The 28,000-nt window shown below is 46.2% G+C and overlaps 1 protein-coding gene across 8 annotated transcripts in view; it reads left to right on the top strand.

The window, feature by feature from the left end:
* CAMKK2 (calcium/calmodulin dependent protein kinase kinase 2) overlaps positions 1-26,424 on the top strand; it is a 47,760-nt gene extending 21,336 nt beyond the window's left edge. For 2 of the 8 annotated variants that reach the window (XM_081174466.1, XM_081174465.1), the window contains exons 3-18: positions 2,825-2,872; positions 3,306-3,359; positions 3,789-3,840; positions 4,780-4,913; positions 5,610-5,646; positions 7,997-8,018; positions 9,866-9,954; positions 10,654-10,853; positions 11,570-11,623; positions 13,170-13,243; positions 14,354-14,441; positions 17,433-17,546; positions 17,922-18,050; positions 19,507-19,607; positions 23,088-23,129; positions 25,322-26,424. In XM_081174466.1, the coding sequence (XP_081030592.1) occupies positions 2,825-2,872; positions 3,306-3,359; positions 3,789-3,840; positions 4,780-4,913; positions 5,610-5,646; positions 7,997-8,018; positions 9,866-9,954; positions 10,654-10,853; positions 11,570-11,623; positions 13,170-13,243; positions 14,354-14,441; positions 17,433-17,546; positions 17,922-18,050; positions 19,507-19,607; positions 23,088-23,129; positions 25,322-25,400 (1,317 nt within the window). In that variant the 3' untranslated portion in view covers positions 25,401-26,424. The remainder of the gene's footprint in view (positions 1-2,824; positions 2,873-3,305; positions 3,360-3,788; positions 3,841-4,779; positions 4,914-5,609; positions 5,647-7,996; positions 8,019-9,865; positions 9,955-10,653; positions 10,854-11,569; positions 11,624-13,169; positions 13,244-14,353; positions 14,442-17,432; positions 17,547-17,921; positions 18,051-19,506; positions 19,608-23,087; positions 23,130-25,321) is intronic. The other 6 variants (XM_081174467.1, XM_081174468.1, XM_081174469.1 and 3 more) reach the window with 6 other exon arrangements.
* Positions 26,425-28,000: the final 1,576 nt, after the last annotated feature.

The following is a 28,000-nucleotide window of genomic DNA, read 5'->3' on the forward strand; positions in this document are numbered from 1 at the left end:
ATTCCAAAACTTCCCTCTTCCCTTATCATGGAAAAATACCAGGTTTGCTAAGTTAAAGATGGTTTACTTACAAACTCTCCTGAAGTCATATTGATGTGCTTTTCCATACAGAGTTCAGAAAAAGTAGCACAGGCAAAAAAAAAATTCGCTTAGTTACAGAGTGGTGAAAGTTCTTCAATTATTGGTATACAGTGGTACCTCGCAAGACGAAAAACGCGCAAGACGAAAGAGTTTTCCGTTTTTTGAGTCGTTCTGCAAGACGAATTTCCCTATGGGAGTTCTTGTGAGTTTGCTTCCTTTATCTTAAAGCCGCTAAGCCGTTAATAGCCGCTAAGCCGCTAATAGCCGTGCTTCACAAGACAAAAAAACCGCAAGACGAAGAGACTCGCGGAACGGATTAATTTCGTCTTGCAAGGCACCACTGTAGTGGCTTGTGAGAGCCATGTGGCTAAGCTGGAGCAAGCAGCTTGCTCCAGCTTAGCCTCTTCACACACAGAGCGCAGGGAGACAATAAGCTTGATTACCTAGTCCCTCCTAAGCTGAGCTAAGCCTGGCAGGACAGCTTACTCACTGGTCTTAACCCCTTCATGCATTAATTAGACTTAGCATGGTGGTTCTATGAGGCTGGTTATCTTTGCTTATTCCGGTGAATTGTGTCCATGAAAAACAGAGGGATGGCTGGTGGTGATGAAGTCCTTGTATGCATACATCCTCTTTGCCTGGTGCCCAAGATCTGCCTTGAGTGAATGGCAGGCCATAAACTTAAAACATAATAAAAGCTGGTGGCTTTTCGTTTCGAGGGTCGATGCTTATAACGCTGGCAGGGAAGACTTTTTACAACTTGTTTAATTCCGACTGCCTCAGCGTTCCTCCTCCGCTATTGTGTGGCTCAGTTTCCTCATTATCTGTCTTTCGTCAGCCTTGGGACTTCCTTTGCGGCCAGAGAGATTGCCACCTCTTCACCCACTCTCTGGTAATAAAACTCAAATATTATTGCTAGGAATTGAAGGAGATTTTCAAGTGGCAATAAACTACAGTCATGGCAAATGGTGTTTTATTACCCAAATAGTACAGCTTGAGCCACTGAGTGTATTTTTACCTCTTCTCTGCTTCTGTGGATTTAATGCGATAGCATTTTGTGGGATTTGCCACAGAGAGATCTGGGAATTGGCCATGCTAGCGGTGGCTGATGGGAACTAGAGTCCTGAACCCCTGGGGGGCAGCATGTTGGGCTACCCCACCTTACACCAAGCCTTGGCAAGGCTCTCCACCAGCTTTCTGCTGCGGAGCCAAAGGCTGGGGAGGTCAGCTGACAAGGGACTGGCTGGTCCGGGTAGCATCCAGGAGGATGCTGAGAGGCGCTGCCTTTCCGTGGAATGGCTAGATGAGGACACAGGCATGTGTTTATGCAGAATGAGAAGAGGTTGCTTGAGGGAGGTAATCGAAGCAGATTAATAAGCAATCAGCTGTACTAGAGGCTTAGCAAATATTTTCCTCCTCTGCAGCAATTTCCTACTGAATCCTAGGGTCCTAAAACATACCAAAGTCATTCACATCATAAAAACACAACAGTACTCAATTAAAAAAAAGTAAGTAGCAGCAAAAACTTCCCATGCGTTTAAAGCATGTGTAACACTCATTTAAAGTAGGTGGATTTCTCCAAAGTCCTGGGAACTATAATTTGTTTAGGGTTCTGGGAAATGTAGCTCTGGTAAGGTAGGGAAACTACAATTCCAAGGATGGGGGGGGGGAATTATTATATATATAAAATATACAGTGGAACCTCAGTTGTCGAACACATCAGCAGTTGAACGTTTCGGCTTTCGAACAGCAACAATCCAGAAATGAATGATTCTGTTTTTGAACGTGCCTCAGAAGTCAAACAGCTTCTCCATTTTTTCAATGGATTTTGCCAACCAGCAATTGCGCCTCGGTTGTCGAACGTTTCGGAAGTCGAACGGTCTTCTGGAGCGAATTATGTTCGACAACCGAGGTTCTATTCTATTGGTAGCTTCCAACATATATAAAAACATAATAGAACATTCAACATTTTAATACTTTCCTATACAGGGCTGCCTTCAGTTGTCTTCTAAAGGCTGTATAGTTACTTATCTCCTTGACATCTGATGAGAGGGTGTTCCACCAGGCGTTTGCCCAGAGGGCCCTTTGCCTGGTTCCCTGTAACTTCACTTCTCGCAGTGAGGGAACTGCCAGAAGACCCTCGGAGCTGGACCTCAGTGTTCGGGATGAACAACGGGGGTGGAGACGCTCCTTCAGGTATACCCTAAGAGTGAGAACAGTTAAGGAATGGTTGGGTGCACAGTTCCGTCTTCAATAGATGACGGATGCTCCCATACCTGGTGCCTGCCTGATTTCAACAGCAAGAAATTTCCGCATGGTAGGCACCACAACAGAGAAGGCCTTCCCTCCACCAGACCCCTGCCAGATGAACCTCTGTCGGTTGTGGCACAGTCAGAAGGACCCATTTTGTAGATTGTGGTGATATCGACTGTGGTCCCTCAACATATACCGGTCCCAAACTGTTTAGTGCTTGATAGACACTTTAAAATTGACTCAGGAGTTTGGCTCAGGATGCCAGCAGACTGTTCTTAGCACAGAATGGAAAACAGAGCAGTGGGAATAGAGTGAGGGAATCCTGAACAGCTTTACTTCACACTGTAACATTTTGTCGCAGGTCCCATTTCTAATAACCGTCGGCTTCTCCCATTCCCAAGGGAGAAATGGATCAAAAGTAAATGCCATCCTTTTCTGTTTTCAGCATGTGCTTGGCTCATTCTGTTTCCGACTTCCTCTTTTCTTTTAGGACTGTGTGCAGCTAAATCAATATACGCTGAAAGATGAAATTGGAAAGGTGATTATGTTGTTTCTATCTCCGCAGATTTGTTGTGTGAGTATTTGGGCTGAACCTGCACTTTGTACCAGCCCAACACATTTGTGTGAGAAGGAAGGTTATGAAAGTGAAGCTAATAAAGCAACTTCCAGATTCGGCCCTCTAGTTCAGAGGCCACCAGCCTTCTGGGACCAGGGAGCACATCTCGGATTGTGAGAGGGTGCTGTGGGTGACAGTCACAAAATCACTCCTGGGAAGTGGGTGGCATGACATAACGCAAAATACCCTTGGTCTAATAGCTTTAGTCCTTGTGTTTTGCTTGGTGTGATTGCCTTGCCTGCAGAATCATAGAACTGTAGAGGTGGGAGGGTTCCAAGGGTCATCTAGCCCAACCCCTGCAATGCAGGGAGGCAATTTGTGTGTGTTTTGATTGGGTTGTTTTGTATTTCCTTAGGGCTCCTATGGGGTTGTGAAGCTGGCATACAATGAAAATGACAACACCTACTATGTGAGTAACAGTCTCTGAGCAGGGGGTGGGGGTGGCAGTTGACGGCAGTGGGAGTCCTTAAGGAACACTCATCACCTGTTGCTCTCTTCTTACTTGTTACTGCTCTTCAAAGCTCAAAGTTTTCAATCCAGCTGGATTAAAAATGCAGCTTTACTTAACCTTTAAGAGGGTAGAATAGAATAAAGAGGTTTGGTACATGTTTTAAAAGCATTGTATGTGAATATTTCATAAACATAAATGTCTCTAAGAAATATTAGTCTATTAAGTTTCCAGGTACAGTAGACAAGTTGGCCCTAGCGCTTCTGCTTATTCAGGTTGCCAACTTACTAAAACCATGTTTAAAAATACAAAATGCTTTTTAACGGTGACACACTGACCCTTTCCTGTGTCCTCTTATTGTGTGTGTGCCTGTGTTGATTTCTCTTGCAGGCAATGAAAGTGCTTTCCAAGAAGAAGCTGATGAGGCAAGCGGGATTTCCACGTAAGTGAGGACTGAAAGAAAGTGCTGTCTGAATGCTTGCGTTGGCCTTTCCTAAGGCTTTGGCCTAGGGGAGGGCAGCACAGGGAATGAATGAAGTGGGGAGAGAGAAGGGTGGATCTGTCTCCCAAATATTTATGTTAGAAGCACAGCGGTAGATCACCCCCTTTCCATGCAGATCATCCCAGGTTCCATCTCCCGGCAGGGCCGAGACAGTTGAAAACCTGGAGAGCTGATGTCAGTCAGTGCAGACAGTTCAGACGTAGATGGGCCAATGTATACAGCAGCTCCCCATAACCTCCCTTTTGTTGGCGTCTGTCTTGAGAGACAGTGGAGTGCGCCTTTGGGGGTGAAGTCAAAGCACTGAGTTAGCAGCACTGAAGTGACCTCCCTGGGGTGTCAGCCTGGGCGGTGTGCATGGAGGTGTGGTTCAAAGGAAAGCAGAGCAATATATTTGGCACCAGCTTGGCTGCAGGAGTTGCCAGAAGGAGACCTACAAGGCACCATCCAGCCGCTTTAGACACCCACACTCTGGATTTGTGGCGAGTTTACTCCTGAGCCTTTTCTTCCCCCAAAGATATCCTGCAAGGCAGCGGAGGTTTAGGATCAGAGTATTCCTTCTTGAGTACTCCTTTTTGTTGGATGTTAATAGAATTAGCATACTTGCAGAAGGATGAAGTAACTGGGTTATAAAGATAGATCTAGAGATTGTGCTGACTGTTGTTCTATTTTGACTTCCTTAACAGCTCTTCTGGCTTACACAAATTTGTTGGTCCTGTTTTGTGCCCTGGGTTTTTATCTTTTGTAACCTGCCCTGGGAATCAGTGGGCTAGAAATAAGCTATATAAAAACATCCAAACCCCAGCCTTTTAGCAGCACCCCACATGTGCCAGCCCTCCTCACCCTCCAACCCTCCATGTGTTTCCTTATGGTCTTCCACAGGCCGTCCTCCTCCTCGTGGTGCCAAGCCCCCTCTGGAAGGCTTCTGCCAACCCAAAGGACCCATTGAGCAGGTCCACCAAGAAATCGCCATCTTGAAAAAACTCGACCACCCAAACGTAGTGAAGTTAGTGGAGGTGAGAATGGTATTGCATCAGAAATGTCAGCGCGGTTCCTGGGCGTAAGGGAAGAGGCAGAGTTAGTCATCAGCAGAAGGTGCCAGCCATTTTGATTAATCAGACTGAAGCAGGAATTCAGGGCAAGAATACCCCCCCCCCGAATTATGTGACACCAATCCCAATGAAAGAACAGTGGCAACAAAAACTGATGAGTTACGCAGAACTGGCCAAATTGACATACAAATTACGTGAGAAGGACAATCGTGACTTCAAAGAAGATTGGGAACTTTTTACAAATTATTTTAAAAAACAACAAAACAACTTGGACTCCTTGGCAGGTTTTGAATAAACATACACAAATTTATTAATAGAATATATGACAGATAAGGTAATGAAAACGTACAATTTTTAACATGCAGAGAATAATAAATGCAAACAAATCAGAGAAGGGAGCTGAGGGAAGTCTTGGGAGGGAGGGATGGGGAGGGGAGGGGGGATAAAAAGGGGGGAAATAATGTAACTAACCATTTGGATTGGTAACTTGGATTGTTTAATAAAAATATATTTTTTAAAAAAAGAATTATGGGACATTAATAACCTTAATCTATCAGGGTATACTGCATTGCTGTTTTTAAAGTAAGCTAGTTATGGGAATCTAGATGCATACTCTGTACCTCACTTGTTTTCTCTCTCCTGCCCCCCTCTCTCTGACAGGTGCTAGATGACCCCAGTGAAGACCACCTGTACATGGGTAACCAACTCCTCTTCCCATCCGTTTTGCTATGCACCTCCGAAAGAGGCTCCTTCACTTCCAGTCTGTGCAGGACAGTGCAGAGGCAAGCAGCCTCAATGGCACAAAAGCACTTAAAACGTACCTGAGATAGCTGGTGAAGTCTAGAGCAGCCTTGTATTGAACCACTCACCTGGTTGCCATTGGCGACCAGGAATCCCAATGAGAGAGCTGGCAGAGGAAGCAGGATCGAGCTCCCCATTTCCACTTTGTTTCTGTGCTAGATGGAGAGGAAGGAAAGCCCCTTTCTCCATGGCCAGGATCAAAATTAAAGCTGTATCTGACATCGCCTCCAGATTTCTCATCCCAGATGAGATACATCTGCTGTATTTTCTTTCCCCTTGGTGCAGAAAGGCAGGTGTTTTCTAAGGGTCTAATAACCTTCCTACTTTTATGGCCGCTCAGATGGAAATGGCTCAGGGAACCCCAGGCAGGTGTTACAATCCAGGGTTGGATAAACAGAATACGGCGTATAGCCCAGTCCAATAAAATAACCAGCATTGCAGGCCAAGTTGAGGAAAGATAAGCCATGGCTGCTTTATCTCAAATCGATCGCCTTCCATCTTCAAGATGTTTGGAATGATTGAAGATTGTGCAAGGACCGAGGTGTCATTTGGCCAGAAGTGATATGTGATTCTTGCGGTGTGCATCTTAGGTGTTCACAACAGAATCCCATGTGGTGGACAATGCTAGCTTTATAACTTTTCCCGCAGTTGATTGGACAAATACAGTAAATGTCATGTCTTAAAAAAACAAAAATACAGAGAGATAGCAGAGGAGGGGTCGATCGCTCCGTTCCTCTTGGTAGAAGACAAATAAAATAAAAGCCTGCTTAGAACCACAATCCTATGCTTTAATGCAAGACACAGAAACCAGTGGCCACCCTCACAGGAGGATAGTAAATTGTTTTGCACACTAATAATGCATTGCAGGGGGTTGCACTCTTTGGGTTCCTTCCAACTTGACAATTCTATTATTCCAGTTTTTGTCAGCTCCATTTTCAAAACTAAACTAAAGATTCTCTAATGGACTAACAACAGACAACAGCCCTATACATGTGTCTGTGTATGTGCACCTATGCTGTAAACATGTACAGTCTTGGGGGGAGGGTGGGGTGGGGAGTAAAATACACACTTGTTTGCTGCAACCCTCCAGTTTCTTCCCGCTCCTCTTTGTCTAAGCACTGAGTGGGACTTGATGTTAAGAATTGCCCATCTGTGCCTGTAGTACTCAAAGATGTTCGGTGCGCTGCATACACAAGTGGCCACTTCCAGATGGAAGAGAGTCTAAAATAGATCTTGGAGAGCAGTTCAGTATTTTCTCCCTCTGTGCTCCATCTGGTGTTTGTTTCAAGTTAGTTTTTAAAAAAACCAAAGGCTTTATAAAAATTAATTTTTTAAAAACCATAACTGATTGTTTGGACCATCCTTCCAGGGCAGTCTTCGCCAACGTGGTGCCCTCCTGATGTTTTTGACTACAATTGTTCGACTTGGTCACCAGTTTAAGTGAATTCCTCATCTTTATAATTTTCAACTTGTACAGAAACAAAAAATGTGCATATTACTTACATCCAGTTATTCCTTCAAGAAACTCGGGGCAACCTAAGATTGACTAATATAAAGGATGGGGATTCTGTGTCCCCCTAAATGATGCCGGACTACAACTCCCATCAGCCTCTGCTGCGTGGGCAATGGTCAGGGTTGGTGGGAGTTGCACCCCAGCATCATCTGGAGCGCCACATTTTCCCCACCCATGGTTTATATATAATGCCACATCCTAAACCTTGTATATACACTGCTTCATTCGTTACTGTCTGGTTTATGGTAAACCATAGTTTTATCATTGCATCTGAACTGGCAAACCATGGTTTGCACTTGCTCTGCAGAACAGAATCAAACTCTGTTTTGCAAGCAGGGTTTGCAGGACAATTGCAAACTACAGTTTAACAGGCCTATGGTCCTGGTTTGCAAAGGACACACAATCATTTAAATGTAATGGTAAACTTTGGCTTTGCTGCCTGCCAGGAGGTATTGCGTTAAGTGAGTTTGTGAGAGGAGAGGAGGGTGCATGCAAAGGGCTACTGCTGATAGCGCCAAACCCTGATTTGGTACTAGGTGTGACCTGAGCCTCATTCAGCCTCCTCTCCAGTCATGACCTCCTAAGCTCTCAGAATGTGAGTCTTTCTTTTTGATGCTGTATTTAAAAATTGAGATTTTGCTGCCTGGAGAGTTAATGATTTAAAAGGCAGGATTGTTCTCTCCTGGTAGTATTCTCTCCTCATAACTAATAACCGGTCTCTTTTGTGTTTCAGTGTTTGAACTTGTGAAGAAAGGGTAAGATTATGATTGTTTATTAATTTATACAGTTCATTGAGATACAGGATGCATTGCAGAGCAAGCAAGAAGTGCTGCGGGGGCGGGGGGGCGGCGGCAGTTTGCTGCTCCAAGGACTTTGCAGTCTTGCAGTCTATCCTCTGGCTTTAGGACAACTCACAGAACCCCCCCCCCCTTTATCGTCTCCTTTTCAACTTTCCTTGCCTCCTATCGCAAGAGCTTCTCCCCCCTCCTCCCTTATTTCCTTCTCCTTCCCCAAACCACTCTTCCTCTAAAGCCTTTCTCTCATCCTAGAACTCTGTAGCTGGGGTGCACTCTGCAGAATTAAGATGGATTTAAATTATGTATTTAAGGCATGTATATACAGTATACCGCTTTTCAGGCACACCTCAAAGCGGTTTTCATATGATTGTTACAACAGTACAGTGGTGCCCCACAAGACGAATGCCTCGCAAGACGGAAAACCTGCTAGACGAAAGGGTTTTCCGTTTTTGAGCTGCTTCGCAAGACGATTTTCCCTATAGGCTTGCTTCGCAAGACGAAAACGTCTTGCGAGTGTTCCGATTTTTTTCCACTCCCCCCCTTTTTCTAAGCCGCTAAGCCGCTAATAGCCTTTTAGCCGCTAATCCGCTAAGCCTTTAATAGCCGCTAAGCCTTTAATAGCCGCTAAGCCTTTAATAGCGCTAATCCGCTAAGCCACTAATAGGGTTGCTTCGCAAGACAAAAAAACCGCTAGACGAAGAGACTCAAGGAACGGATTAATTTCGTCTTGCGAGGCACCACTGTAATCATCATAGCTTCAACTTTTCCCTTTTCTTACAAGGAATCCTATTCAGAATAAGGGATTTTCCCTTAAAAAAAGGGAAATGTTGACAGCTATGGTAATCATGGATAAAAAAAGTAATTGTATTAAATTATGCGCCAAAGTAACCAGAATCCTGTGTTGAGAAAACAAAGTCCTGGCCTGCAGTTCCCATCATTTCTGACCATTGCCCATGCAGCCTTGAGATGATGGGGAGGTAGAGTTCCACAACATCTGGAGGCACAACATTGGTTATGTACAGTGCTTTTTTCTATTTTAAAAAAATGTTTAGGGGTACTCTCATTTTGACTTAAGAAAACCAGCATTTTATAGTTCAAATCAGGAAAAATAAATACAGTACAGGTAAATGGACAAAAGTACAAAGATCCACAAAATGTTTAGGGGTATGTGTGCCCCTGTGTGCTCCAGAAAGAAAAACCACTGGTTATGTAAATTGGTTGGGTTCGTACATGTAAATTTGTCTGTTCCTCCAAAACAGGCATAGGCAAACTCAGCCCTCCAGATGTTTTGGGACTACAACTCCCATGATCCCTAGCTAACAGGACCAGTGGTCAGGGATGATGGGAATTGTAGTCCTAAAACATCTGGAGGGCCGAGTTTACCTATGCCTGCTCCAAAAGTTATGCTCGGAAGCCCCACCCCCAGCTCTGGAGGCTCTGCAGATTTAAGAGCTCTGGGTTCCTCAGGCGCTGGGAAGGGATCTTGAACTCGGGACTCACCAGCGTAGTATCTTGCTAGAGGGGGAGACTGCCAGTGTGCTGCACTTCAGTGCCATCTCTGGTCAGAGGCCGGTATTGCAGCTGCCAAGTCTGCAGAAGCCTAGTGACCCAGTGGATTAATAAGGCAGAGACTTTGAGGGGCTCCTATGCGGTGCTTCCAGGGGACCCCGCCTGCTGCCCGAAGGCCCTTGCTCTGTGGAGGGTCTGCCTCATCCTCCACAGACTCTCTATCTGGTTGCAGGGTGGGGCCTCCAGACCTGCCAAAAGTCTTGCGTTTGAGGTCAAATTGTGTTTCACCTTCGCAGGCCTGTGATGGAAGTCCCAAACCTGAAACCTCTGACTGAAGACCAGGCACGCTTCTATTTCCAAGACCTGATCAAAGGCATTGAATATTGTGAGTTCCCTTGGCGATGTTTTAGCAAAACGGCACAGAAGGGAAGGGCACAGAACATTTAATAAATAGTAATACTGGGGGCGGGGGGGGCACCCATGTTATGGTCTTTGTTTGTTATTATGATATGTCTTTTGTGTTTTTATATTGTAAACTTCCCTGTGATCTTCAGGTGAAGGCTGGTGTAGAAATTTAATAAATAATAAATAATGATACTATTAATTTGTGGCTGTAATCAATAGAGCTAAAGCCCAGATAATTTATGTTCAGCTTGAGGGGTTGTGCCCTGTGACAGGAGGAACAATGAAATGACAGCGTGCTTCTGACCATGTGCAGAGTTGAACCCTTTCAGTGCTGCATAATTATCTCAGACTTAGTCACTGTGCTACAGTAGCTCTTTTTCCCTAGGCTAGGGATATAGTCATTTAAGCCCCCAAATTTCCCTCAATGTTTTATTTATTTTAATTATTTAGAGCATTTTTACCTCACTCTTCAGCCAAATAGGCTCCCAATTTAAATGATACAGATCCTGCCTGAAAGCTTACAATCTAAAATACACGACACAATAGGAAAGAGGGATGAGGAGGAAAGAGGGATGGAGCAAATTAACCCCTGAAAACTGAAGAAAGGGAGCAGGTTATTTGCACCCCTTGAGCCTTCATGCTCTGCCAAATTCATGTCTCTTCTGGTCTTTCTCAACAGTGCACTACCAAAAGATAATCCACCGGGATATTAAGCCTTCCAATCTTTTAGTTGGGGAAGATGGTCACATCAAAATAGCCGATTTTGGCGTGAGCAACGAATTCAAAGGGACAGACGCCCTGTTAACCAACACCGTGGGGACCCCAGCGTTCATGGCACCCGAGACCCTCTCAGAGACCAGAAAAATATTTTCTGGAAAGGTATGTTGAAAGAAGAGTGTGTATTTCTATGCTCATTTAGACAACCATGTTCTGTGCTCTCTGGAAGGAACCAACCAAAAATTAGGTTGCCTGAAATGACTCAAAGTCCAATGTACTTTATAGCCATCACAACAAAGATGGCCTAGCGGTTAGAGCAAGGGTGGGGAAGCCATGACCTTCCAGATGATGTTGGATTTCAGCTCCCATCAGTCCCAACCTCAAGGATGGTGGAAGTTGTATCATCAACCTCTGGAAGGCAACAGGTTAGAATGTCAAACTAGGACAGGGGGAACCTACGTTGAAACCTCCATCCGGTCATGGTCTTGTCCATTCACCCCCCTTGCAAGATTGCTGTATGAATAAAATTGGAGGGGGTGAGTGGAAAAAGCAAGTGTCGTACTCCTGGAGGAATCATAGACTCGGCATCGGTATTGGAGGTCCTCTAACAAATAGATTAAAATACCCACCCCACTGTGGATATTCTGGTTCCAACACTACTAATTTGGAGAGTCTGGAGGGTCAGATAGCGATGCCCAGAGAATCACATTTCTGCTGCCCCCCTGCCAGGCCTGAGGTTCCCTGCCACTGCGGCAGTTCATCTTAAAAGCTTACCATGTTATTTTGAAATAGAAAAGCAATACAAACATATTGTATTTTTGGAGGGTTCATGTGTTTAATCTCTGCCTTTCTCTCTCTCCCTGCCCCTTCTTCCTAAGGCTTTAGATGTTTGGGCTATGGGGATCACTCTCTACTGCTTCGTCTTTGGGCAGGTAAATGAGCTGCTTCTTTACCTACATTTTGGATTTTAAACATTTTGTTGTTGTGGTTGCTTGTTTGAAACGGGGGCCAGAAGTAGTGTTTGGTTGCAGGACGCATGCCCTGCCCCCCTTTCAGGGGGTCATAAAGCTGAGTAAGATCTGGATGTTATTAGGGCAGCATAATTAATAAGCCCACACATGTTACTAGTCTGCAGAAAGTTTGACCAACCTGCTGAGAAGCTACTGGCCTGCATACGCAAGGTGACTGTGGTGGAGGGAAGGCTTCACTTCTGCAGCAAGCAGGAAAACGCAGAATTCTTAGCGGAGTACAGTAACTTTAAAAGGGGTGTGTGTGTTTTGTAGCAGGTGGGTTGGAGGAGAAGAGTCAAAGCTGAGGGATAGGCTTTCCATTCTCCATGGCCAGCAGAAAAAGCAAGCAGATTTGTGGAAGAGAAATGGAGCAATCGGTCCTTCTCCACCAGCCCACTTACTCGCCTCCATGGAATTCCCACTCGCCTATGGCTACCAGACAAGTTGTTAAATACACAACTGTTTTAGGGACCAAACCTAGAGGCAAATCTGTGATCTCCAGTGCGGTTTGTTACCTGCATGATTCTCTCTGCAAGACAAAAAGGCAGGGTTTGAAGGGTTTTTTTGTGGGGGTGTTAATTTGGGGAAATGGTAAAGAGAACAGCTGCACGCATGTGCATAGACGCGCATACACACACTCTGCCACTTGCCTGATCAAATCCTCCGTCAGGTACATGAGAGTGAAGGAAAGTTGGGGGAAAGTGATATAATAGCATTATAATGCAGATGGGACCTTAACCTCAGAGCAGGGCAACCTCACTGACGTTCAAAAGTGTTAGTATAGGGTATTATCTCTTACAGGAACTCAGGCACATCAACAAGGCCATGCTGGGCTGTTGGGCTTCCCCAGCAGGTGCCAAGATGACACTCAAACATTCGCTAGTGGTCACTAGTTCATAAAGAGACATCAAAATGGTGTTCCTCTCGCTCTCTTGGAGATTTTGATTCTCTGTAAAGTGGCTAAATATAAACTGGACAGTCATCTGGGTTTTGTCACACTCTTAATCAGAAGCTGCAAATCCCTATGGTGTGTGTTCTATCTGTTGGCTGGCCTAACTTTAATAATACATAATAAAACAGAATTCCAGAATAAAACAGGTACACAAGAGTGAAGGAAAGGTAGGGAGAAAGGCAAAAGTTTGATGAAAGCTTTATACCACCAGTGTACCTGTCATGGCTGCTCCCCAAAGAATTCTGGGAACTGTAGGCAGGACTTCTGACATCCCTAGTCCTGCCCCCATGCTCACATTTCCATGCTAAATTGATTTTATGTCTGTAATGAGAGATGCTCATTAGGGAGAGAGGGGGAGGAGAATGAGAATATTTTTGTTGTGAACTGCCCTGAAATCTACAGATAAAGGGCAGTATACAAATCAAATAAAATAAATTGATCACATTCTTAGGAGGCAGGGAGACCAAGTTAGCCATTGCTTTATAATCTCTCATTGTGTTTTTTTGTTCTTCCAAGTGCCCTTTTATGGATGAGAGGATTTTGAGTTTGCACAGCAAAATCAAGAGCCAGATGCTGGAATTTCCTGACCAGTGAGTATGCAGAATCACTATGTTTATGACTACCCTGGCCAGGGGTCCACAAACACGCTCACCGGTGAGGGCGTTCTGGATTCTAGCAAGCTCTCCCCACCTCTCCTTCTGGACCTGCAGAAGGGCAGGAGTCTCCTGGAAGCCACCTGGAACCTTGGAGGTGCTTTGCTGCTTGCCAAGCCATTCCAAGACTTGGTGCGATAGGAACGAGTCTCTGTGTGCCCCCCTCCCCCAGCACATATATAGGGTGAAAGACAACAACTTGCCCCCTCAGTACCTCACAATTCCTCCATTGGGCGGCGGATGGGGGGTGGGTGGAACAGCAGTAAATTTGGGGGCTGGTTTCCAGGACTGGCCTCCAGCCGTGGAGGCAGAGCATGGCTGATAGGCTTTAATCGCTTTCTCCTCCATGAATTTGCCATCCAAGTTAGCGGGTGGTGCTGTCACCAGTGCAAGCAAGTTCCGGGTGCTGGAGAAGGCTTGCTGAAGAGTTGTGACTGAGTTGGAGCTTTATTTTATTTTATTGACTGATTGGTTGAATTTATATACCACCCTGTACCCAGAGGTATACTGATAAAGCAGGAGGAGAAGGGCAAAGTCCTGGGAGAAAAAGTTGGGAGCAGGGATTGGGGTGGTGCCTGGGAACCTCACAACTCAGGTGCCGCTTCCCTGGTTGTGTGTGGGTCCCTTGTTGTGGTGGCCGATTGAGGCAAATAGGCCACAAGGACATTTTTGGGAAGTGCTAGGAACACAGCCCCTCTCTTCCCCCAGCCCCATAGCCAGTAAATGAGGTTCTCGTTTGTATTTAGGTGGGCTTAGCTCAGTGGAAGAGCATCAGCTTTGCATGCAGAAGCTCCTAAATTCAATCTCTGGCATCTCCAGGTAGTTCTAGGAATGTCCCTTGTAGACAATTCTGAACTAGATGGGACCAATGGTCTGACTCCTATACAGCAGGAATGACCAGCGTATTTTCCAACCTGCCTTTCCATCCTTAAGGGCTAGAGACTTACTGTTCATTTGTTTGTTTCAAAAAGAAATGGTGAGACCAGGCCCAGTGCTTGTGAAGCAAACTAACTGCTCCACTTGTCTTGATATTTCCTCCCCACCCAGGCCAGACATTTCTGATGAACTGAAAGATCTGATCACGCAGATGCTGGACAAGAATCCCGAATCCAGGATCACAGTCCCAGAAATTAAGGTATCCCACAGTCAATTCAGAACATCCGAAGAAGTGTGATGCCCGTAACCTTATATGTCTCAGATCCTTCTCTTTGGCCTCTCTTTTTTGTTGTTGCTGTTCTGACATGCTTATCTGTGCTACCATTCCTGGTTGAGGATAATAATCCATTTTACAGTGTCTACCCTTCCTTATAGTCCAAAGGTCTCTTAAGGTGGGCTTACAAATGGATTTTAAAATTTCCATCAAACCTGGACAGTGCCCCGTTTTAAAGGGGGCGCATTTTCCCACCAGAGCTTGTTGGCAGGCTTAAGGTCAAGTTGTGGGAGTTTTGCAGGAAGGGAAGACAATTTGCATTGGAATTCCCCTGCAGGGCAGTGGGGCCTCGATCCTGATTCTTTTTCCCCACCCCACTTCCCCAAGCTGCTCCAAGTCAGATAATCAACCTGGGCAAAATGGGTTAGATCCTTCAAGCTGCAGTCTAAATCTAACCCACTCTCCCCTGCAAGAAAATAAAAGAAAACCTTGACTACTTTTTGTAAAATAAAAATATATACGAGTTTTAGTTGCAGAACTTCCAGGTCACATACATCCACACCATATGTTTATGGATTTCCCCAAAGAAACCTGGGAATTGTAGTTTATTATGGGGACTGTGGATTTAAATATACACAAATGTACCTCCCGTTGCTCGGTCCCTGCTCCTGCCAACCTAGCAGTTCGAAAGCATGTCAAAGTGCAAGTAGATAAATAGGTACTGCTTTGGCGGGAGGGTAAACGGCATTTCTGTGCGCTGCTCTGGTTCGCCAGAAGCGGCTTAGTCATGCTGGCCACATGACCCGGAAGCTGTAAGCCGGCTCCCTCGGCCAATAAAGTGAGATGAGCACCGCAACCCCAGAGTTGGTCACAACTGGACCTAATGGTCAGGGGTCCCTTTACCCTTTACCTATACTGAGTTGCTTTCAGAGTATTAAGCTTATCATTTCAAAATCTCAATCTCTTTTTAAAAACAGCTTTTTCATAATAAAATAAAATAAAATAATCTAAGTAAAAACAAAAACAGAGAAAGAAACAGAAAAGAAAACACCAACTCCTCTCTTAAAAGTAGCTCCCTAATCCTTGTCTCACACAGAAAGTAATGGACCCTCCCAGCTCTCACAATGGGGGAATTTTCCCCTCCCTATCAAGTTTTAAAATTACAACTTGGCTGGTATTTCTCATCTCACTTTTTCCTTTGGGCTGTTCTTGTTCCAGTAAACAATATAAAGCTGCTGCATCTAAGAGAGGAAATCTTGACTTGTATTTTCTCTCTCCTGGTCATCTACAGTCAGTTAATTTATTCATTCTCATTATCTGCCAGGCTTCCCATAATCATCCATCTTTGTTGGGACATGAGTTGCATTTCCAGTACTTTGCCTTTAGGACTCTGGCAGTGAGCAATAAATTTCCAACTAGGTCTTCATGTCTCCTATTCACATTAATTTTTAAATATCCCAAAAGATAACAAGTTTAGTTTTAGTGGTTTTATGGTATCCAATTATTTCTCTAATGCTTTTTGGAAGAAGCTGCCAGTACTTTTATGATCTTATACAGCTCTCTGCCAAGGATTTCCAAGCACCTGGAGGAAGTTGTGGAAGGAGGAGGCAATTCTTGAGCTATCTCAGGGCCTCGCCATACGGCCTTTTTATTGTGCATTCATGATGATTTGTGCTCATGATGCTCTCGGGCATAATTGCGCACCTGCATATGTTTTGGGGCAGCTATACTGATTGGTTTCCACTCGGTGCTTGTCCTGTAATTCCTGCTGAAATCCTGTTACTTTTCATACCACAAATGGTATGTTCTGTCCCACTTTTGTTGTGCGGTGGTGCAAGAGCTGCCCCTTCAGATTGCAGTAATATGGAACCACTGGGGAAGCATTGCAGAACAACTAAGAAAGCAGGAGGATGTGTGGATGGACCTGTATAAATCCAACACTAATTCACTCCTACTGTGTGAGTGGCATGTTGCAGAACCTGCAAAAATGACGGACTGCTTGCCTGCTTGGGTCAGAACCAGCACTTTGCCTTGTGCCTGGAAATTTGCCAGCATTAACTCTGGAAACCAATGCTATAAGAATATGGGCCTGGTCCTGTGTGGCTCTTATGATCTAGTCCAGTATCCTGTTTCCCACACTGGCCAAACAGATGCCCTTGGGAAGCCCACAAATGAGACCAGAGGATAGTAGCCCCCGCCCCTCCACTCTGTTCTTGAGTTGCTGATACTCAAAGACAGGCTGTCTCTGAGCCTGCAAGCTGGAAAGACCCACTGTGGGTGGTAACGATGGCCAGCCGAAACCTCCATGAATTTGTCTAGCCCAGTTGGGATCCACTTACAGGGTCACAACCCGATCTAAGGTGGGTTGCAAAAGCAGCGCTACCACCATACAAATATATGGTTGAAAATAATGAAGGCAGGGGTCACAAAATGCATGTTTGGGTTAAAGGTGGGTTCTGGGCCTGAAAAGGTTGAATTCATGGCTGTCACCACATCTTGTGGTAGCAAATGTCATAGTTTTTAATGCTTTGTGTGGTATCGTCTGTCTGTCTGTCTGTCTGTCCATCCATCCATCTTCTTGCATTCCTTCCTTCTGTCATGGCACCCACGGTGGTGTTCACCTGGTACTCATCCAGGTCTGATTAGCCCCAGACCTGTTTGCCTTCAGCATGATGGTGGCCTTGTGAGCCTTGTTGTGAGTGTGTGAAGAAGTTCTTACTTTTGACAGTCCTGAATTTCCTGTCCTTCGCCTTCCTTGGCTCACCCCTGATTCTAGTATTCTTGGGCTGAATTCTGTAATGCTTACTCTTACTCTCTATACCCCCTCTCAACCAGAAAGCCCTGTTCTAACCAGCCCCTGGATGGTTTTGGGTTTCCCTTTTCTACACCTTCTCCTTTTGACACCCAAAATGTACACTGTGTGCCAAGTGTGTCCACATCACTGATTGGTATGAGGGCATTATATGTGTTCCCCAGAGCCTGTTCCAGTTGACAACCCTGCCGCTATGCTATGGACCAGTTCCAGTTGCCAAATGCGCTTCAGAGGCCCTGACAGCCTATTACAAGAAATTCAGTCTAGAAGCTACCATGGTGTGTATCAAACTGCAGTCCTAGCTGTGAATTGATTTGTGGTAGCTGGATTTCCGAGGGATTCCCCACCCCCACCCCCACGACAAGTGCAAAGGATGCTTCCTCCATTTTGTAAACCAGCTTCGTAATCTTATTTTAAAATAAAGTTTCATAGTGCCGACTCCTTTGTCCTTCCAGGTCCAGGGGAAGTGTGTTTCTCTTAAATTGTTCCCTCTTCCCCCCCCAAAATGAAACAATTATCGGCTTCTGCCCAGCTTTTTATATTATTACAAGAAGAGTCTCTGGGTCACCAAATCGTAGGGCTTCCCCGCTCTCCAGCTGTGAAATCTCCAGCTGTGACAATGTGTGGTGTTTCTCCCCCTTCTCTCAAACAAGGTGCACCCCTGGGTCACCAAGAACGGGGTGGAACCATTGCCGACCGAGGACGAGAACTGCACGCTCATAGAAGTGACCGAAGAAGAGGTTGAGAATTCGGTCAAGCACATCCCAAGCTTGGCCACTGTGGTGAGTGAGACCCAAGTGCTGCTTGTGGGTTGGATATGCCTGATTCAAAAGGGCACGACCAACCAACCTATTTTTAAAATCTGCTCCAAGTGTCAGCGAGCCTTATTGGCTGAATTTGCAGGTCACAGTGCGCCAGGTGTGGAGAACTTTTGGCCCTCCTGATTTGCCAAACTACAACTTCCAGCAGCCCAAGCAAGCATGGCCAGGGACTAGGGATGATGGGAGTTGAAGTTCAGCAAAATGGGGAGGGCCACAGGGTTCTTCATACCCTGCCGTAAGTTATAACCCAAGGATGGCTAACCTTTTGAGGGCTGAGGGTCACATTGACCCTTCTTTCTCACGCTTCCCAAAGCAGAAGCTTCTTTTCCCCTTTATTCCCCCCCCCCCGACACCCACTCCCAAATATGCTGTCGGTGTGGGAAGGGGGTGAGCACAGCTGCAGGGAGTGAGGAACAGAGAGAATTTCTTTGGGGACTTCCCCCCCCCTTTGTTTTCCTCCCTGCTGGTGGTGGCAGGAAGGCTTGTGCAGACCCCCTCCCCAGTGCTGATCCTTTCAACCTCTGACCCGTATGCACTAGGTGGGAGGAGCAATTTGCACTGAATGGAAGCCCCGTCCCCCTCCTTGAGCAAGGAAGTTGGGGGCGCACCTTGTTCCAGCAAAGGAGAAATAGGGAGCCCCCTTTAAGCTCCCAATGGTTTTTTAACACCTGGTTTTTACCAAGCCCCCACCTGACTTCATGAGGAGTATCTGGCATCAATCGAGTGGGGGTGGCTTCCCCAAAAGGCCTGGGGGGTCAAGTTTGGCCTGTAGGCCAAAGGGTCTCCTCGACTGATGCAGAATGAGGAGGAATACTGGACAGTATCACTTCAGATTGTGGGGAGGGGGGTCCATGTTTCTGAGTCCTCCTCCTCCTGCAAGTGGCTTGCTAGTACAGTGGTACCTCTTATTGCGAACGGGATCCGTTCCGGAAGCCTGTTCGCAACATGAAAAGCCCGCAAACTAAAGCACCATATCTGCGCAGGTGCGCAGCGTGATTGGCGCTTGTGCGAAGTGCGATTTAGCGCTACTGCGCATGCACGGGCAGCGAAACCCGGAAGTAACCCTTTCCGGTCCTTCCAGTTGGCCGTGGGACGCAACCTGAAAAAACATAACATGAAGCAAACATAACGTAAGGTATGACTGTACCACACTGGAAAAGCTATCTGTAGCCTTTGCCTGGAATGAGCTAGTTTTAAAAAGCCTCTCTCCTTGCATTAAGCTAACACATCAGAAAGAAATTTCATGTAGGCCTTTCCCTGAGGTGCCAGCTTACTGGATGCCGTCAACCCCTGGCCCCCCTCAGATGTCTTGGGATTGTAGTCCAAACTGTCTGGGGGCTGCCACGTTGATGAAGGCGGCACCATATAAATACAGAAATACCGGGAATAGTAAAACAATCATAATCTTCTCTTTCAGATCCTGGTAAAATCAATGATCAGGAAAAGATCTTTTGGGAACCCGTTTGAGGGGAGTAGAAGAGAAGAGCGATCCCTTTCTGCACCAGGGAATCTGTTGACGTAAGTCTCTGACGCAGGAGCCTTGAGCTGTGGAGAAGGGCAAGAGCTTTCCAAATGTGCTGTGGAATTTCCCTGGAAGTTAGGGGTGCTCAACAACGCCTAACATACAGGCCCAGCCCTGCCATTAAACACACTTGAGGTGTGCGTGTGAGAGCAGAAGACAGCAGGTTCATATTTATTTAATGGAGTATTAATTGTCTTTCACTGTCGGGAGTGTGGAAGAATAACCTTGCTTCCCTTGGAAACTTTGCGCTTTGACTTTTGGATGATGCCTTTCTGCTGCTCCACCTCAGGCGGCAAACTATTTTGAGCCAGCCTTGTCAATAAAAGATGGCGTTGGCTCTCTTCCCCTTCAGTGTGCAGCCATAACATGGGAGGTTATGATCTGAGGTGCTTACCTCATGTAGAAACATGGCTGAGTCTCATGACATGCCTGTCCAGGAGCCTGTGTGAACTACAGCTGTTCACCAGAACATAATTTTTAATAATATACTTATTTTTGTATATGCCACCCATTGTAGAAAAGTGTGTCTGAATTGAAAAGTTTTTACTTGGTGTCTGAAAGCATGGGCAGGGGGCTATCCAATATTTTTAAGGCAAGGTTTTCCATAAGTGTGGTGCCCATGCATAGAAGGCCCTGTCCTCATGTCCACCAGCTACATCTCAGATTCAGGTAAAGAAACACAGCAAGAGCCTCTGTGAAGGAAAAGGCGAGAGGGCAAGTGCTTATTGAGCTTTAAATGGACCACTGGGAGACTTTGGTGTTTAACACACTGGTGGCTTGAACCCACCACTGGAAGGTGGGTCTCTCCTGCAGCACCACCAGCTTTGGGAAAGGCAGGGGCAGGGTGGTTGTTGTTGTTGTTTTAAGAGGTGGAGAAAAGCAACGTAAAAGAAGATGGGCTTGCTTTATTTTTAAGAACTTCTGTAGAAAAGGGAATTGTGGGGGCTGGCTGCTGGTCTCAGAGTGATGGTGGAGGCAGCACTTTCCAAAAAGTGCAGGGGCTGAGCTGTCTACTTTTGTAGCTTTCTATTCACAGACGCAGGGGACGCGGGTGGCGCTGTGGGTTAAACCACAGAGCCTAGGACTTGCCAATCAAAAGGTTGGCGGTTCGAATCCCCGCGACGGGCTGAGCTCCCGTTGCTTGGTCCCTGCTCCTGCCAACCTCAACGTCAAAGTGCAAGTAGATAAATAGATACCACTCCGGCAGGAAGGTAAACGGCGTTTCCGTGCACTGCTCTGGTTCGCCAGAAGCGGCTTAGTCATTCTGGCCACATGACCCGGAAGCTGTACGCTGGCTCCCTCGGCCAATAAAGCGAGATGAGTGCCGCAACCCCAGAGTCGGCCACGACTGGACCTAATGGTCAGGGGTCCCTTTACCTTTACATGCGGGTGGCGCTGTGGTCTAAACCACTGAGCCTGTGGCTTGCCGATCGGAAGGTCGGCGGTTTGAATCCCCGCAATGGGGTGAGCTCCCATTGCTCGGTCCCAGCTCCTGCCAACCTAGCAGTTCAAAAGCACGCCAAAAAGTGCAAGTATCTTAATAGGTACCGCTATGGTGGGAAGATAAATGGCGTTTCCGTTCACTGCTCTGGTTTCGGTGTTTCATTGTGCCAGAAGCAGCTTAGTCATGCTGGCCACATGACCTGGAAAAACTGGCTGCAGAGCAGACAAACGCATTCGCAACTGGACTTAATTGTCAGGGGTCCTTTACCTTTACCTTTATTAACTCTGAAGCCGAAGTGGCCAACCTACAGCCCACAGGCCATATACATCTCCCCCAAGTGTTTTCCCTTCCGCATAAGTCCTCCCCCAAATTTGGCTTTCTTTCTTATTTGTTTGTTTGCTTAGGATTTTAAAAAATAATAATTTATTTTTAAAATAATTTATTTTTAAATTTATTTAATTTATTGCTACTATGATGCCAAAAGATTGTTGTGCCTCACAAGCACTTCTCCCCAATTTCCCTTCCTTCTTAGGGAAATGAATAATGAATGATAAAAATAGTGCAGAATAGCTGATGGGAAAACCCTTTTGTAAGGGCTGCCTTGAGTTCTGCCGCTCTGTCCATGCCTACACCCAAAGTATCCAGATTCTTTGGTCAGAGGAAGCTCAAGGGATTCGGGATAAATTAAGGGTTGCATAGTTTTCAAAGGGGTAGCTAAGAAGAAGGCAGTGAGAATTCATAGAAACATCTCTAAGCTTTTATTTTGCACCTTGTGAACTAGAAACTCTTGCAGGATCAGGCATCAGACTTCCCATACCCCAACCCATATAAATAAGGGACAAATAAGACTTGGGTTTTGGATCAAAACAAGCCACAACTTTATTGAATACAGATGAAAGAGGTTTGGCTTGGGCATGGGGAAATCTAAATACTTCTGGCCCGCCCGCTGGAAGTGACGCATGGTCAATCCAGGTGGGGGTTCCTAAGATCTACATCCAAGAGGGTGACCCCCCCCAGGGGCCACCATCTGGGGGAGTTCCTTTTGCCCTGGCTCCCCCAGGGCATGCAGATATGGCCACTCCCCCTGGATCCCTTTAAAGGGATACCCCAGTCTGGAGGGGCAGGCAGAGATGGCAACCTCCCCTCCATCCAAAACCAAGGATTGCTCCAATGCCCAACCAGTTGTGACGATTGCTATGAGGTAGGCAAAACCATCGGGTCACTGCCAATTAGCCCAGTGGGCAAATTCCCACCCAGCCCCTTGAAGGATGGCGACCACCGTAGCCACAGCAAAGTTATTGACTATCGGCTTAAACCGAGGGTGGGTGGGATAGGGAAACCCGGCGCAGGAACAAGCAGGCGGAGCCCCAGGTGTAGGATGCTTAAATGGGCAAGGGGTGGATCCGAGGGAAGCCCAGCGTCAGCTCCATTGGCGGCGCCCCCGGCACAGCCCAAGTCCCAGCCTGCAGCCCCATTTGCCTAAGCAGAGTGCAAGCTAGGATTCGGTTCCTGATAGGCGGAGAGGGTTCAGGAAGGGCACCACAGTTTGAATTCCCACGTTGGCGTCCCAGTGAAGCCTCCTCTGTCCCGCAACGCCAGGGCACCAAAAGGGGTGAGCGGACTTGTTGTCTTTGGCAAAAGCTGAGATTTCTCAAACTACCAAATCCTGGGCCACAGCAGCAGGTCTTGGAGACATGCAGATTATGCAATGTTGTGCTTCTACTTCCGTTGCTCCATTTTATGGTTTGGTTTCTTTGAACTGTGTCTGGAAAGATATGTACTTCTTTCTACGCAGCCAGTGCTGAGTGTGACAGTGGAGGACATTGCCGGATTGTGCGTGTGAGTGTGTTTGTGTGTATCTGAAGAAGTGTGCATGCACACAAAAGCTCATACCATTAACAAACTTAGTTGGTCTCTAAGGTGCTACTGGAAGGATTTTTTTTTTATTTTGTACGTATGGTTGTATGTTCTCATATCCACTTCCTGTCCTTCTCCTTGACCCGCTGTCCCACGCCCCACCCCACAACTCCAGAAAAAACAAATCGGGAACTGTGAAATATTTCATCAGTCAAAGGTAAAGATCACAATTGTCTTGCTAGCTCCTTCTACCTGTTTGTCCGTTATGCAATGAACTGGAATCAAAGTCTCTGAGCTGCTGCATGTTGTCATCAGTGGAAGGGAGAGCATGAAGCCAACTTCTTCTGACGCATGGAATGCTCTTGTTTTGGGGTTCCCTTTCTGAAATGTGTAGCATGATCGTCATTCGACAAAGACCCTTCCCCAACTAAGCAGTAGCACACAGCAGGATGCCGAGGTGGTGGGCTGTCAGCAGGGGGGTTTCAAAGCATTATTATTAATTTAGTCTGCTTCCAGGGCAGCTGGATGCCTTTGCAAAGCACAGTGAACGTCTATCGCCTTCCATCTCAATTTGCCCAGAGGCACTCCATCCATTTATTGTGGGTCTCTGCTCTGAGTGCTTTATGTACCTAGCAATGCCCCTGGTTGTCGGGAAATATATATATATGCATGTGGCTGCCAGCAGAAACTTGACCGGTGCCAGCTCTTGGATTTCTTTGGTGCATTTTCAAAATACGGGCTGCAAAGGACTTCAATGTGTGTGCAGAGTGCATTCTCCTCTGTGGTGAGGCACCCAGCCCAGAGAGGGTGCGCGTTCTCTTTAACTCTCAGTGTTCATACAGAGTGCTTTCTTTTCTACTCATGACTTGTCCTGACACTTTAAGGATGCAATTTGATCTATGCTGCTTTTAGTTATATGGCCATTGTAAGTATAATAAAATACACGAAAGCATAAGTGTGTACCATATATAAAAATTAACCGTTGAATTTATTGGGGTTGCTTTTAATTTTAGCTTGTTCATATTAACAAGGCACTGCAAACTATGGACAATTTGGTGCAAAATTCTCACTCAGGTTTTCTTTGCTGCAGTTGCAAACAGTGTCACTTCATAGGTTCTATATTCCTGTTCATCAGATAAGAGCAAAATCGCTACAGGCGAGATTCAACTAATGAGCCCCACTAGGGGAGGCGTGTACATACGCAAGGATTTCTGCTAATGCAAGAAGACTCCCCCCTCCTGCATGCAGCCCCATGCCTCTCAAACTCGGCTGGGGGGGGGGCGGGAGGACCCCCACAACAGTGTGCAGGTACAGGAGAAGGGGGACTCTTCAATCTGGCAAGCTGAAATGCTTGTGCTGAGGAACAATGGTCATAGCCTTCATGGAATCCCTCCCATTTTCTTGAACTGGCCGTCTGCTACATTCTTGAAGGCTATAGCACTGCCTAGCCAGGCCTGCTGCCCTGTAGAGGCTTGTCCCTCATGCCTGACCATTGCCCACACTGGAAGTTGGAGGGCAACAGGTTGTTGAAGGCTGATTATTTATTCTTACTTTTTCGTTTCACCAATTTTTATCCTGCTTAACACTGTAGTTCTCTAACCATGAAACCAGAAAAAGCTTACTTTAAATGCCTGCTGAGATTTAGCAAAAAAAGACTCTCTTTAGTAAGTGCCAGACACTCAACATCGAGGGGGCCTGTCTGATCTCAGCTGAGGGGAAATTCCACAGCAGGGAGCCCACTGAAGGCACAGCTGTTGGTGGATGCAAGCCAAACATCTGGACCACGGGGACCACGCCCAGTGACTTCCCTTGAAGACCTCAGTGATCAGGCAGGGATCAAGTGGTCCTTGGAGTTGGCAACACCCAGTTGGCAAGGGCCTTGTGAGTTAATTCAACAGCCTTGAACTTGGCCCAGTAGTGAGTTCCTAAATACTGGGGTTGTTTGATGCTGGTGGTCCAGCTCTGCCCACAGTCTGGCTGCAGCATTTTACACCAGCCAGAGCTTCCAGACCGGGCCAATTGCAACAATTGAGCCTTGAGGTTACTAATGCATGACTCACCAGGGACAGGCTATCCCCATTCAAGAGTGACTGTAGTTGGCGTACCAGCCATAACTGGTAGGAGGCACTCTTAGCCACTGAAGCTACATGAGCCTCAAGCAACAAATATAGATGCAGGAGCACCCCACCACCACAAACCACACACCTGTCCTAGCAGAGGCACCTGTGCAATCACTGCCCACCTGAACCTCCATTAGCATATATCAAAGCTGTCCTGGAGCCATAGAAATGGCGTCAGGTGCAGTTGGAAGATGTGTAGCCTATTTTCTCTCTCCCTTCTCATTTGACCTTGGAGGGGGGGGGGGAAATGTATGGTTTTTAACACGTTTGTTCTTCTTTTTTTTTTAAGCAGGAAGCAAAACAGCGAAGACAACCTTAAGAGCATCAGTGACCTGCCAAACGTGGGCGAGAATGAACTGCTTTCCTGAAAGCTGCCATTCTGGTTGGAGCGCACCCTCTGGTCCCATCCCGACTCCCCACCCCCGACTCCGTTACAAAGCATGTGTCCATGGAGGGAGAAGCCTGTGGAGCCCAGGGCGATCCAACCAGCATTCTGTGAGGCTGGTAACCATATAGATGCTGAATGTAGAACTTTTTGTGGCAGCATGCTGTATAAAACAGAATCCGTCCAGCCGCCGTCAATAAGGACATCACAGGATCATGTCTGATATCAAAATACGAGGACCTCAAACCGGCCTGCTCCTGGGCTTCATCTGAATGGAGCGATGTCAGAGCTCGTCATACTGATTTTGTGAAAATCACCCAAACTATCAACCTCATTTAGGGTGGGGAGAAACTCCCAGGTCAAATATTTCATGAAGAAAATGGTCCGTATTGTAAAAGCGTGTTGAAAGTGGGCAGCTAAGTGTGATGCTTTTGATCAAGCGGAGATTGTGTTTGCATCCTTCCAGTAACATACATCTTTCTCTTTTTTGCTTTGGTGTTTACTATACATACATTTTTTGTATTGATATTTTTTACTGCATGGAAACCAAACAGAAATGCCACATCGGGGTTTTCGGTCATGCTTGGGCTTTTGTGATTAGAGATTATTCACAGCTGCATTTGAGAGTGGTTTGCCTTGATTTCATTTGACCATCCTCAAGACCATAGCCGTGGTGTGGTTTGTGGGGTTTTGAGTGCTCCAGACATACAAGGCCGACAGAGCCCTTTCTTTTTGAGGGGCTGTATGTGCCAGAAGAACCCACGGAGTGCTCGACTTCAGTGCAATCATGCTCAGGCACGAATTTGAAAACATGCACTGCTGAGTGAAAACGATATTGTATCTAGCTGGTGAAGTGATAACAAGAATTTCCTGCTAGCAGTTTTACTTGATCTCTGTTATCTGTATGGGCATGTACAAAAAATAATAATCAGGATTTTTAAAATAATAATTATAATCCAACACTTCCTGTTATGTAACATGGTTTAATACATTTTAACAGAATAACAGATAGCTTCTGCAGTTTTTGAATACAATCCAATGAATTTTACTGAAATATATAGATTTTGCTGCTTCAATTAGCTTGTAAGCAGAAGTAGCTGTTTTGTGCTTTTTTTGTACCTGAATAATGTGTCATTGTCCCCGTCTTTAGAACGGGACCAGCACCTGCACCCCTGTGCTCCGATAGCCCCTAGCTGAGGAAACAAAAGGACCAGGGAATGAAAGACTAAGCTCATGCATAATTTCCACCCACCCTCACTATTAGAATCATAGAATCATAGAGTTGGAAGAGACCACAAGGGCCATCGAGTCCAACCCCCTGCCAAGCAGGAAACACCATCAGAGCACTCATGACATATGGTTGTCAAGCCTCTGCTTAAAGACCTCCAAAGTAGGAGACTCCACCACACTCCTTGGCAGCAAATTCCACTGTCGAACAGCTCTTACTGTCAGGAAGTTCTTCCTAATGTTTAGGTGGAATCTTCTTTCTTGTAGTTTGGTTCCATTGCTCCGTGTCCGCTTCTCTGGAGCAGCAGAAAACAACCTTTCTCCTTCCTCTATGTGACATCCTTTTATATATTTGAACATGGCTATCATATCACCCCTTAACCTCCTCTTCTCCAGGCTAAACATGCCCAGCTCCCTTAGCCGTTCCTCATAAGGCATCGTTTCCAGGCCTTTGACCATTTTGGTTGCCCTCCTCTGGACACGTTCCAGTTTGTCAGTGTCCTTCTTGAATTGTGGTGCCCAGAACTGGACACAGTACTCCAGGTGAGGTCTGACCAGAGCAGAATACAGTGGCACTATTACTTCCCTTGATCTAGATGCTATACTCCTATTGATGCAGCCCAGAATTGCATTGGCTTTTTTAGCTGCCGCATCACACTGTTGATTCATGTCAAGTTTGTGGTCAACCAAGACTCCTAGATCCTTTTCACATGTACTGCTCTCAAGCCAGGTGTCACCCATCTTGTATTTGTGCCTCTCATTTTTTCTTGCCTTTGCTGGAGTATACAAGTTGCTAGAATAGTTTTGCCATGTCAGTAAAATCTGTAATTTTAAAAGCAGCTGGCAGAATTGCATGTTTGGATGCTGCCATGTTTTTCTTGGAGAGAAAACAACCAGCACCAAAAAATTCACTACTCATCAGAATCTATACCCCTGACATGCTAGCTTTCTGTGGACTAAAGAGTTTCCAGCAGTGATGCTTTCAGAGATGCAGTCTTTCTTTCACTCCAAACCCTCACATTGTAAAATTGACCCAATCCTGGGATGGTTGCTGAGCATGGAGCTTGCCTCCGAGAGCCTCCCTCAAACCCAAATGGGGCCTGCCTACATCTCCCAGTTGGAGGCAGAGCCACAACATGCATGATCTGTTGAAAGAAGTAAACTTTTGCTGCAGCAACCATCAGGCCTCTCTCTCTGCTGTTTGTTTTGCAATCAGGTACGACTTCGTAGCCCCAATTAATCTATTTGTTTTGGGTGGGCTTAAGTGGCTGATGGCTTTACTTTCACCATTCCTTCTACTCTGCTCCCACTGTAAAAGCTCTGTTTACATGGCAGCAGCATCTTAGGTCATCCTGC

Source organism: Podarcis bocagei, assembly GCF_964188305.1.
Source record: "Podarcis bocagei genome assembly, chromosome: 16".
Lineage (NCBI taxonomy): Eukaryota > Metazoa > Chordata > Lepidosauria > Squamata > Lacertidae > Podarcis > Podarcis bocagei.